This window comes from Colletotrichum godetiae (genome assembly GCF_030913485.1).
Source record: "Colletotrichum godetiae strain CBS 193.32 chromosome Unknown BDP55scaffold_44, whole genome shotgun sequence".
Classification (NCBI taxonomy): Eukaryota; Fungi; Ascomycota; class Sordariomycetes; order Glomerellales; family Glomerellaceae; genus Colletotrichum; species Colletotrichum godetiae.
The window spans coordinates 325,100-337,261 of NW_026851292.1; the positions used below are offsets into that span (position 1 = coordinate 325,100).

The following is a 12,162-nucleotide window of genomic DNA, read 5'->3' on the forward strand; positions in this document are numbered from 1 at the left end:
TACCGATCCGCTTATCCTTGCCTGCCTCCAGGCCCTAATGTACTTGATCCTGTCCCCATGTACTGGCACCCTAGGTGCCTAGAAAGTCGCTGACAATAGCAGCCATTTTCGCAAAGGGGGACGTGCTTCAGAACACCGACTGACCCACCCCCATCGATCCGTATTCTCACCCCATTCATCATTTTCATTCACGGTACCCGACCTTTGCTCACAGTGCTTCCACGACGTATCCCAACCTGCGCGCAAAACTCTTACTTTTTTGGTCACACGCGTCTCAAGTGTAGACATACTTATAGGCCATATACAAGCCTCATTCAAGCCGAAGACGTCATCTCAGAATAGCCACTGTGATAGCTCAAGCAGTGGTCACATCCCGTTTCCCATGTCCAAGGCTCGCGCTAGGTCAGAGGCAGCGTAAGTCCTTCATAACATCATTCATCTCCGTATTAACACCCTTCATCACATTATCAAAGCGTAACTTGTATCTCATCATCTGACCGACTGCTGTCTTGGTGATGTACAGCATTTTGGGCATAGACTGGGGCAGCACCGCGATACGTGCAACCATTTGCGTCCGCAAGACTAAGGAGCTGCATCCGATATGGAACCACGGCGCGGTTCCCGGACATGACATCCGCTATCAGACCGGCGCCTTCAACTCGACTCTCTACGTCGATGACCGCGGCGGCATAGTGTACACTGGCGAGGTGTACAACCAAAGCTGCTCACCCATCCCCTCAAAATGGTTCCTCTGCGAGGATCGCGAGACCGGAAACCCGCTCCTCGATGGCCTCTTGGCAAAGTTCAGGGGTATGGAGAAGAGGATTCGTAGGGCCCTGGAAGCCATCGTCAGGACCGTCTTTCAGGAGGTAACAAAGTTCTGCACCGATCGCTCGCTCTACATTGACGAGGTCGGCCTGTCGTATCCCGCGCACTGGACGCCACAGGAGCTGTCCAACTACGAGAACCTAATCGCCGCCGTCATGATGGAGTCTAGTACGTTTGAAAGCGCACACGGTCACATCAAGCTTCACGTAGAGAGTCTGGCATCGGCTCACTTTCTCTTCTCGAGCCCGCGCCACATGAAGCAAATACTCACTAAAGTGGATGAACCTTGTCACTTAGTTTTTCTTGATTTTGGGGGACACACGATGGTTAGTTAGCTATACAGCACTGTATGGCCTGTCATTTTAGTTGAAAAGAATATTAACTGTGGTGGTGCAGAATGGATGCATGTTCAGCGCAGTACGACGGAATGGCGATGAGTTGAATTATTTCCAAGTCGGAGAACCCTTCAGTAAGTCTACCACCTTCTTGATATGTCCATTCACTGAGCCGCATCTGACAATTGGCTGCCCAGCCGCTCATGGCGGTACACAGCTATGGGAGAAAAGAGTTGATGATTTTGCAACAAATTACGTCGAAAAGTCACTCAAATCGACTTTACTACCAAGTCAACGGGCAGACATCTTAGAGATGTTCCACCTCAAGATCAAGAGGCTCCAGACAGGCTTATTCGCGAGCATGGTCTTGCACGCGGAAGATCAGACCAACCACAGTAGTATCTCAGTACACCTACGCGCGACTGATGCCAGACAATGCTTTATTGACGGGCTAGAGGCACCTCTCAGACTCGCCAGAAAGAAGATTGACGCTGCTGTCGCTCTGGGTTCCAACGTTAAGATCGTTCTGTCCGGCGGCAGTGGCAAGAATAGTCTGGTGCAGGCTAACCTTCAGCAAGCCTGTACTCAACTCAAAATTGACGAGCCCTTCCTCTTTTACGAGGCGGTGGGCGAGAAAGAGTATGTAGACTGGACCTTCCGATTCCAAGAGAACCGATGTTGGACGAGTGGCTAATATTCCCTGCCTCTCTACAGCTCTTTCAACATCAGCAAAGGTGCTGCACTTGCGGCAGTCGATAATTTAACGGTGCAAGAATTCATTGACAGGGGCGCCGCTTTCGGTTTCCAAATAGGTCGCCCGGAGAAGGGCGTCAATAGCAGCTTCATAAGCTGGGAGAGCGCGGCTACTCTTGCTCTCGATTCTGTAAGATTCCCTCGAACTCTAGCTCCCTAGCTCGTCGTGTCGTCAACCAGAAACTGCGTTGGTGGATGCCAGTCATCCTATTACTGACAAATGCTGAACTTGGTAGGACGGTTTCCACTACTTTAGAAAGCGCTACGGCGGGAGCACGAGGCTCAAGATCGTCTGCGATCCTCTGCTGCAAGCCTCAGCGAAATGGGATCACATCCCGGCGGCATGGTGCTACGACGTACTCGAGATTGCACCGCCTACCAAGGGTCACTGGGAATTCTGCTTACGACTGCATGATTTTGGCGACGGTAAGTTGGGGCTCATCATCCGCAAGAACAAGTTGTCGTGGAAGGGCAAAGCCGTGCTGGAGAAGATGACTTACGGTCCCTTTCCCCTCGAATATGACACGTCTTCGCGGTGTTGCCTGATCAACATGGACCAGGTCAGGAGCGACGATAATGACTTTGAGAGCGGCATCTTCATGACCGAGGAGGGGAAGCTTGTGCCGTGCGACCCGGAGGCGGTGAATGACCAGATTCAGGATTTGCAGAAGGAAAATAATGATCGACTTAAGGAGTTGAGCAGGATAGATGCCTCCATGTCGCAAATGATGAAGGAGAAGCAGCCGGGGCAGCAGCAGCACGGACAGCAGCAAAGGAATACCACAGAAAAGCGGCCCAGATCGACGTTGGTGTCGCAGATGAGGGGCGGAGGGGAGCCGCGCAAAGAGTCAGGCCGTGATGACGACAGGGTACAGGAACCTGCCTACAAAAAACGACTTATAAAGCGGTAGGACGACTCAATACGATGGAGGAAGCAGGCAGGCGGATCTCGGATATAAGAAACGCTCGAGAAAGGGCCCCGATTGAGTTGAGTGTCCAATCTAGGTAGGAATCACCTTTGCCTTGACATAAACCTAGTCACTGGTACTTATCATATAACGGATCATACGTGTCTCATCCTCTTTGCTCGGCGAGAAGATGAAAATGACAGGATTAAGGCCAGAGGGGGCAAGACTAGAGAATTCATGTTCTCGTCAGCTCATGTTCTAGTGTTAATCTTCAAGTACGTAAGGTAGGTATGCAGAGATTGCAACGTCAGTCGTAGCTGGGGTAAAACTATTGTTACAGGCATCACGTTCTCTGAGGAGCTCTTCTTACCACATTTTTCAGACTTACTTGAGAAGCGACGGGGTTATTTACAACATGACTGTAGATGATTTGGTCAGTTGCTGTTGAGTCCATTCCTAAAAAGTCGTGGGGTAGGGAAAAGAAGGTACCTAGGTAAGTATGATTGGATAAAACTCAGGTGGCTTGATCCTATAGGGAAGTTTCCGTACCTAGTACCTCGACGGCAATTACGCAACGCCATAGCTCTGCTTCCAATGATGAGTGCACAATGCCGACGAAGGTGGAAGAATGGATCACGGACTGAGGATATCAGTACAAAGGATTTTAGCAACATTCAAGCGTCGTTTTGCGTGTTGGCCAAAGTTAGCCGCCTGGTCGTCACATTTCAGCTGTTTGCCGGGTACAAGTAGGGTATGCAGGCGAGAAAGCCAACTGAGACCCCAACGTTCAACGTACCTGTACATTCATGCCGCCCAACCATCCAACGCTGACTACCTCAGTCTAAGCGAAATCTGATTGCCTAAGCATGTACTAATCTTACCTTACTTCCACTGCGACTTCCCGGAGACTTGAAGTCGGCCGGGCGGTGTAGGCCCGTTTACCAGGAAGGGGGCTGGGCCTTTCGTTACAATACCTAAGCTCAAATTAAGTCGGCCCATCTCTCTCAGTCTTCCTCGCACGTCACGACCCTCCGCCACACAAAATCAGCGATTGTACTCCGTACTTCGTACATATGTAGCTACCATATTGTTGGTTGCTAAAGTACTACGCCCGCGTATCAATCGCGGATTTCATAACTCCGTCGAAGCGCCTTGATCCGCATGCCCCCTCCATCCTCTCTAGGCGCGCCCGAAAGGCAATGGCCCATGTAAGGAACTTGACTTTACTCTGGAGTAGCTCGCTGTACTACTGATTGAGCAACGACGCTAATGAAGACATCGCAGTGTTCTTGGCATTGACTGGGGAAGCACCTCCATCCGCCTGGTTCTGTATCACGTGCACCACACTCCGGGCGCCGAACAGCTAGAGCCATTATGGGACGACAGGTCATCCCAAAGGCATGATCCAAGGTCCGAACAGGATTCTTTCAGCTCCTACATCACCATTTTCGGCGAGGGCGAGGACTACGTCGGCGATCACGTCGACCTGGGTCGGCAAAGAATCTCAACAAAGGCTTGCTTAAGGAGATGCTGCGCGGCTGCGGGTTTAGAGTCACCCCAATTCATCCACGAAGAGATGGGAAAACTTGGGTATGTTCCCTGGCGTTTTTGCTCATGCCTTCAAAAGCACACCAGTTCAATGAGATACATATGACTGACCCGGCCTCGTTATGGTCACTACCTAACAGCACCTTCAACATTGCCCGAGGAGCAGCAATTGCTCGAGCCAAAGATATGTCCTTCAGAAACTTTCTAGAGAACGGAGCCGCAATCGGTGTACAGATGTTACAAGCCGGCGAAAGGGAGTGGGATAATGTCGCGAAAACAATCCTGGACGAGGTGTGTACATCGCAAAAGTCTTCTCACCTTTGTCTCCAGGCTGCAACTAATTCTCTACAGAACGGAGGTAAAAACATCGAAATAATAGCAGCCGCAGGGGATAGGCTACGACTGATTTGTGATCCTTTCTGCCGTCTAAACAAGGCCGAGTCGAGTGTTGAGCAAAGAAATAGCTACGACATGCTCGAGCTGCCGGCACCGTCTGAAGGCAGGTGGATGTACATGCTGGACTGGAAAGGCTATAGCGAGTGTACACTAGCTCTTTTGAAAAGGGTTGACATACAGAGGACGTACGACTGCACTGAACCTGGGGAGTGGGACGGGCTCTCGCCCTTGGAGATTCCGATATACTTTGACCGTTCGGCCAACTGCTTCCTCGTCAACACGAATGGCCACGACATTGAATTCTTGCGACGTGATATTTTGATGCGGGACGACGGGACGATGACAGAATGCCCCGAACAGGACACGGGCGGAGCTGCGGAGAATGAAGACCCAGAGGAGGGCGCCAGAGCAATTCAACGACTTGTGAACGAGATCTGTAGCCTCGGGCCAAGGTCAGACATCCAGCCTAAGACGCGGAAGTCTAGGACGCTGAAACGACGAGCAATGCGAGAAGAAGGTGAAGGCTCTGAGTATTTTGCGAGTATGAAGAAGCGGGTAAGTTACTTTTGCCGCGGGTGCATCAGAAGTCGGGCAGGAAGACGGAGGTAGATGTGCCGCAAAGACCGCAGATGGTGCCATTCGTTTGGCCGGATGCTATAGACACCGATGAAGATGACATCTAGATATCAATCATACCAAGAAAGCATCATTGAGAACAACTCTGCTGCCAGACCCTGCTCTCGCCCAGATGAGCCCGCTCTCCGGCACTGGTGCACGTGTGTGAGCGTCATTCATTTGGGCTTTGAAGGATACTTATCTCCGGGGTTACCTCCGGCGGAGGTAACAATGTTGTTCACGTTTCGTGTCGACAACTTCTGCACTCCAAGCCTGTGCCAACTACGAGGACACAGAGAAACATGACTCACAATCTGTTTCTCACTTTCGAATAGCAAACCAAGGCCATTGTCACAGCAAAGTCATACGCAACAGGACACAGAGGGTGTGCTAGATATGAGATCGTTACATCGTCGAGCTTAATACTTATCTTCGTTTGCCTGAATCATCCATCCAGAGTATGCTATGTCCGGGAAGCGTCGTCTAAGCCTGAATCGGAACACCTACCTCTTGAATGGAACAATTCTCAGCTCTGGGCAGTTGGATAGACTAGGACGATCTGACCAGATTCATCATACATGCACCAACCGTGCACTCTCCAGCATTATCTTTTGGCAAACATCTTCAGGAGAACACAAACGCCGTTGGAGCAAGGGGTTCATGCGCGGTTGGGAGTTGCGTCCTGATGGTTGTCCCAGCCGGATTTCCGGCGCCTAGACGTACTAAGTAGCCATCATCCAAACGGGTGCCCACCCTTATATTCCATGTTTGTTTGCTGGTTATCATTTGGCCCCCATTGTCCCCCCTCGGACGGTGGAAAAGACCAGCCGCGCTGCTTGCGATGTTTAGATAAGATTGAAACGGCTTTGTATTTTGCGTCAACTTAGAACTACCTTGTGTAAAGATCCGATTTGTTTAACACTTTCTTGGCCAGGTTGAATGTCAATACTCAGCTAAGACGGATCAGCCGTTGCCGCTGCCCGCCGTGCTTCAGCAGATAGGCATGGCACGCCTGAAGCCGCTATTTTTGGCGGATACCAAAGGTGGTAGGCCTGTACGGCTCTTTGCCAATAATGCAGTGCACGATGCTTCGTAGTGAATGCGGCATAATGTAGAACGAAGTAGCTCCACGGCAAGAGTTTGCTTCGTCCCCATGGGCCATGTGAATATATGTAGCCAACAGCGTAAACTGGTCAACGTTGCTGTATCTGAATTGAGTAACTGAAATGAATAACGGTAGAAATGGCGTGCTTCTGCTTCTGGTACGAATTTGATACTTCGGTAGGTCAACGGTCTCAATCCCACTCGATGTTAGGCCGGTGTCTATACTGCAGCAATTCTCCCAGCAGGCGGATGGCGATACTTATGATCACCACAAAATGTTCCCTTTTAACTGCCATTGATCATTTGAACATCCTTATGTCTGCGGAGAAGAAGTTGAGAATACCTCACTTGAGTGTTTAGGCGCTATCGTCCGGTGGTAAGAGCACAAGCCAAGGAACCTCGTTTGTAATCATTTCTGAGCAATTAAGCAAAAGAAAGCCCTTACTAAATATCGAATACGGTTCAACAGCCACACTCAAACGGACTTGTGAAGTTCAGATTCGACTCAGGCAAACAATAAGCAGGGAAAGTCTAGAACGATTTTCAATTGCAAATAATTGCCACATGAATTGTTTGACTTGAGCGTGTTACGTTACGTCTAACTTGGGAATCTTTACCATAACGATCCGACCTTTTATATAACGCTAGCGATATGAACAACTAAAAGCAACTTATCATTGCCATGTCCGAGTGTTCAAAAAACTCCATTTAAAGATCGATGGAAAGCCAAAGCAATATATCTAGCTCGCCATTGAATTGACTCGCTCCGCAGAAGGTGCGGTACAGCGAGCCTTCCGTAAGGTACCGTATGCATGGAAGAGAGTCCGACACTTTACTACCCGTGCTGTATTCTCAATGATTATGACATATGGTTCGAAATTGTCTTAAGCAACACTCGATCTTTGATACTTTGTACTCGCTCCTCCGAAGATATACTCATCCTCATATTTTCACTCAATCTTGCAGAATCACATAGAGATTATGTGCAAACGACAAGTTCAGAAGTAGCAAACTATTATGGATTTGGAGATTTTGAAGACCCAAAGTTTCATCTTTTGGGCTTGCCGCAGTGACTTCATGACTATTTAGCAATACCGTATTCTCTTATCTCACCTCCAGAGCATTCTGACCTGGGTATACACGGCGAATACGTGCAAACATTCTCGATAATAAACGGAAGAGCATCTGCTGCCTGATTTCTCACCTTGACCCGTTCCTTCCCTTGATTTATAGGGCGTCTCACTTCACCTCACCCTCACGTGCTCTCGACTCAATTCCCCCACTGACAGGCCAGGAATCGCGAAAAACAAGGGATTTCTTGACCGCCCGCCCGCACATCGCTTTGATTGTGAGCCCATTCACAAATTTCAGATTTCTTTACGTGCATCAAAGCAAAGTTTGGTCTTTTCCGGTCCCTCCTCTTTTTGTTGTGCTTTCTCTTTTTCTTCTCACACACACCCAATCTCGAGTCGTCTTCACCCACGACTTCCCCGTTTTCACGGCGATCCGTCTTTTCTCTTCATTCTATCATCACCGGATATCGGGAAAGACCCTTGCTTCACTGAAATAGAGGAGAACCCCGTCACAATGGGCAAGCACAAGTCTTCTCTGAAGGCTTGGTGCCAGAGCCTCATCCCGCTCCTGCTCCTTGCTCTTGCGATCAATATCTGCCAGGCTCGCGGCAGAGGTAAGAACCTCCAGTTCTACAGAAAATCTTAGGACAGATTCACCTAACCATTCTATTACCCCCTCTAGACCACAAGAAGCGGGACGATCTCACCGAATCACTCGCCTCAGTCGATCCCACCGACGGAACCAGTCTTTCCCTCTCTACTTCTGAACTTCAGGAAGGTCGCGTAGTAACTCGCATCGTGACAACCTCTATCCTCATCACGATTCCCTGTGGCGCCGCTGAGGGTTCTTCTTCCTTCAACTCGGATCTGATTACTACCCAGTCCTCCTCTCACTACCTCAATACGACTAGAGGTCCTAGAAGCAGCCTGGCTCAATCCTCGAATCCTACAATCGTCCATTCTGGTGCCTCTCTCAGTCATACTAACTGGAACACAACTGCAGTCAATCTTGGATCCTCGTCGATTACCTTAAACTGGAACTCTACCATTGCCGATTCAGTCGTCTCTTTGTCATCTCCTGGCTCCTCTGTCCAGAGTCCCCAGCCAATCAGCTCAGGAACAACATCTACCAAGACCGGAAATGGGGATTCGTCGGTGTCGTCTACCAAAACATCCTCCACCTCCCAAAAGAGCCAGCTTGGCAGCACAAGCGACACTGCCCCTGCCTCTTCGCTGCAGACATCTTTGTCCGATGGTGGTACAGCCCAGACCTCTCGTGCCACCACAGGCCCCGACCAGACCCCGAAGTCAACCACCACTTCCCAATCAGTTCAATCATCCAGCAGCATCTCGAGCAGTTCTAGCTCTATCGAGAAACCAACTCCAGATGTGACTCCAGGCACAACTATCGTCAATTTGCCGCAGACATTTCCGTCTGGCACTGATCGCAATGCTGAGACTTCATCCACGCCAGGATCTGCGTCAAGTGGTAGCAGCGCTTATGCAACGACCACTTCCCCGTCTACAACAGAGAATAGCCCACAGCCTACCACAGCTCCCATCGTCTCTACCGAGAAGGATCAAGAGTCAACCAAAAAGAGCGATGATGATGATGGCAAGACTTCTACCACCAAGGGTAATCATGACGACAAATCCACTAAGCCATCCCCCGGCAGTACACAAGACAGCGCCGCCTCCTCTACGCAACATGCCTCTTCTACTAAACACTCTCCTACTTCAACCTCAACTGCCGCGCCGGGAAGCAGTGGAACAAGCGGCCCCGGTTCCACGGCCGCCTCTTCTACGTCTTCAGAAAATGGAGATTTTACATCGTTCTACGTGACTGCCACGATCCAGCCTCCTGACGGTACCAAACCCTTCACATGGGTCAGCTGGAAGTCTACCGAGGTGACAAAAACAACGACTCGCGATGGTGAGGCCTGGCCTACAATCTTCCCCGCATGGTCTTGCATCGGAGGACAGCTTCTCTGTCATCCGAGATGCATCATTCCTATCATCCTCTGCGATGTCCCAGCCTTCAAACTTCCAGGCCCTCTCGGTTTTCCCTGGGCCAAGGTATGTCCATCCCTCTTGTTGTCTCCGTGTTCTCAAAGCATCTGCTAATCAAAAGATCTAGCCGCCTCCTAAGAAGCCCAAGGGCAAGCCTCGCAAAGTTAGGAAAGACGACGCTACCGACCCCGAAGACCCTGAGAATGACGTTTCAGAGCCTTCCGAGACACCTACTTCCTCATATGCAGTTTCCTGCACGGCAACTACCACCGTCTACCCCGACTGCAACCAAGGATGTACCGCCAGTCCTATCGTAGGTTCTGACTCGTCTACAAGCTTTACCACCAGCTGTAACTTGGCCACCTGCAGACCCTCTATAACTTGTAGCACCATCGTCGATACTTCTACAACGACGACCATAACGACTGTGTCGGCGACTCCTACAGAAATCTACTGTGGTGGCGTTGACTCGAGCTGCTCAAGCTGCAAGAACAAGAGATCAGATCTTTCGAAACGATCCGAATACGTCAATTGGAATCCTCAGCCAGACCCTGAGATTCTCGGTGGACCCGAAGGACTCCCCGACGTTTCATGGGAGAAGTTGTCGAGAAATAGTCACGAACAACGAACATGGTTCGACCGCGCTTGGAAGTACTTGGCTCACTATTGCGATGGCCTGGATCATTGGAGACCCCTTGGTAAATTCGTTGGCAGAGAGAAATTGAAGGTCGGCTATTCCACAATGCATGCCGATGTTTGGGGAGACAAGCCTCTGATGGGAGGTACCGGGCCTCTCTGGGGCTGTAGTGGAATCATCATCATTACGAAGAGAGGCATCTACACCAGTCACGTCTGGGAGGTTCCCAACTTCTGGCCCGAAGGATTTGGCGAGTACGACATTGATAAGGAGTTCCGAGAGGGCGTTCTCGAGTTCTTGGAGACGGGCTCAGGCGATCGACCTGGTGGCGGACCATTCATCCCCAACCCAAAACGGCCGAATGACCCTGAAAAGCCTGAACCCGGTAAACCGTGGCCAGATGACGAAGACGGTACCAGGGGTCAGTTACAGACACCCTATCCTGGAATCAAGCAACTGAAAGAGACGACCCCGATTTTCGACAACATCCCCGAGGACACTCTTCAAGTCATCTATATCTACCCCCTTACCGGTGGACAATGGACTAACCAGGTGCCCCCGAACTATCCCGACTACTTGCCACCTAGACACCCCAACCGGCTCCAAGAATGGAAGGAATGGGTCTCGAACCACCTTGGCTTTCCCGCGGACAGGGTCACCAATATCGGATACCATAAAGGTCCTAGTTACTGGCCCAATGCAGGCGCGGAAAATCCGATGACCAGCTATGTCCCGCCCTTCGGCCTCGTTTGGTGGCAGTACCATCCAGCTCACGTCGTAGAGGTACTTCCCGACGGTACGCAGATCCGCAAGCCAACAATCAGGGTCTACTGGGAGGACTATAAGGAGTACGAAGTCTCTTGGTGCCCACCGGGTACCGAAACGAAGCGTGATGCGAATGGGAACGAGTCGTGCCCAATGCCCGCCACCCCTGCTAAGTCGTCCGGCGCGGCTTCTGGTGGCTCAGCTTCGGCTTCCGGTTCTGTCTCCGCTTCAGCGCCTGCCTCGGCCGGCCCCCCTGGTAGTCAGTCCGGTCAAGCCTCAACGTCTGGTTTCCCTGGCAGTCAATCCTCCGATCGAGCCTCGACTTCTGGTTTTTCTGCCGGCAAAACTTCTTCTTCTAAGAGCAAGGTTGTCGTCTGGGTCACCGCCACTGCCGAAGTGACCGTCACCAACGACATTGGTGTCACACTGACTGTCATTCCCTCAGCCGCCGCTCCAACCTCTACAGCTGAGATCTGGCGCATCGCCCGCATTACTCAGGACATTACGTTGGGCGATGGCAACTCGAAGCACACCGCGACAGTCAGTATTGTCCAGGTCGAGGAAGGAAATGAGATCAACGTTGTCACGAACAGAGACAGCGATGGCGGAGGCCCTGTCAAGCTCCCTAGTGAGCTTGTCGCCACTGACAACTCTGGCGGCAAGTTGACCATCTCTTTCAAGGATGATGATCAGCCTTACGAGCTCAAATCAGAGATCGGTGGTCAAACCCAGGAATGGTCCATGAAGCAATGGGGTAACAGGATCGCCAACGGTCCTTGGTGCAAGATCATCAAGAACTCCACGGGCGAGGTAAGCACCTTGAATCCATACTTGCAGTCACTCCGTGACATTCATTTAATAACAATACTAACACTTCTTACTCTTTAGGGCGTAGTGAAGCGGTCCGCGGAGTGTCACTACCGTGCTTTTGGCCAGTAGGGACCTTGGAGCTACCCAAAAGCCCCCTTCTTGCCCTTTTCAGTATTCTTCTGAAGAATACAGAGGTTTTCCATGTAGAGCCGTAACGTGACAGGCACAAACGGGACTGCCTAGGCTCAGCATAGTTAGCTAACATAGATGCCAATTTCCCCTGTGGTGAGGCAGAGGATGGTACTCTCAATGCAATAGGCCCAGCTCATCATGCTTTACGTATTATTAGACCAGATTAAGGATCATCTTTGATCCTTTTG

General features: G+C 50.8%; 3 protein-coding genes across 3 annotated transcripts; all 3 read left to right on the top strand.

Annotated features, from left to right (window-relative positions):
* Positions 1-351: 351 nt before the first annotated feature.
* BDP55DRAFT_287311 (uncharacterized protein) lies at positions 352-2,242 on the top strand. The gene is made up of 4 exons (XM_060566527.1): positions 352-1,154; positions 1,225-1,297; positions 1,361-1,802; positions 1,878-2,242. The coding sequence occupies exons 1-4, from the start codon at positions 516-518 to the stop codon at positions 2,074-2,076; spliced, it is 1,353 nt and encodes a 450-aa protein (XP_060425772.1). The 5' UTR covers positions 352-515; the 3' UTR covers positions 2,077-2,242.
* Positions 2,243-3,732: 1,490 nt separating this feature from the next.
* On the top strand, positions 3,733-5,464 carry BDP55DRAFT_675367 (uncharacterized protein). The gene is made up of 4 exons (XM_060575743.1): positions 3,733-4,032; positions 4,109-4,414; positions 4,513-4,663; positions 4,724-5,464. The coding sequence occupies exons 1-4, from the start codon at positions 3,986-3,988 to the stop codon at positions 5,375-5,377; spliced, it is 1,158 nt and encodes a 385-aa protein (XP_060425773.1). The 5' UTR covers positions 3,733-3,985; the 3' UTR covers positions 5,378-5,464.
* A 2,610-nt stretch (positions 5,465-8,074) lies between these two features.
* Positions 8,075-12,160, top strand: BDP55DRAFT_752403 (uncharacterized protein; the record flags this gene model as incomplete). Its single annotated transcript, XM_060580664.1, has 4 exons — positions 8,075-8,174; positions 8,243-9,636; positions 9,698-11,782; positions 11,861-12,160. The coding sequence occupies 4 exons, from the start codon at positions 8,075-8,077 to the stop codon at positions 11,909-11,911; spliced, it is 3,630 nt and encodes a 1,209-aa protein (XP_060425774.1). The 3' UTR covers positions 11,912-12,160.
* Positions 12,161-12,162: the final 2 nt, after the last annotated feature.

Excerpts from the sequence above, each read along its gene's own strand:
- BDP55DRAFT_287311 (XM_060566527.1), top strand. The coding sequence starts at position 516 with ATGTACAGCATTTTGGGCATAGACTGGGGCAGCACCGCGATACGTGCA. Across the intron at positions 1,298-1,360 it reads CCAAGTCGGAGAACCCTTCA|CCGCTCATGGCGGTACACAG; the intron begins GTAAGTCTACCA and ends TTGGCTGCCCAG. Across the intron at positions 1,803-1,877 it reads GAGGCGGTGGGCGAGAAAGA|CTCTTTCAACATCAGCAAAG; the intron begins GTATGTAGACTG and ends GCCTCTCTACAG.
- BDP55DRAFT_675367 (XM_060575743.1), top strand. The coding sequence starts at position 3,986 with ATGCCCCCTCCATCCTCTCTAGGCGCGCCCGAAAGGCAATGGCCCAT. Across the intron at positions 4,415-4,512 it reads GAAGAGATGGGAAAACTTGG|CACCTTCAACATTGCCCGAG; the intron begins GTATGTTCCCTG and ends ACTACCTAACAG. Across the intron at positions 4,664-4,723 it reads CGAAAACAATCCTGGACGAG|AACGGAGGTAAAAACATCGA; the intron begins GTGTGTACATCG and ends AATTCTCTACAG.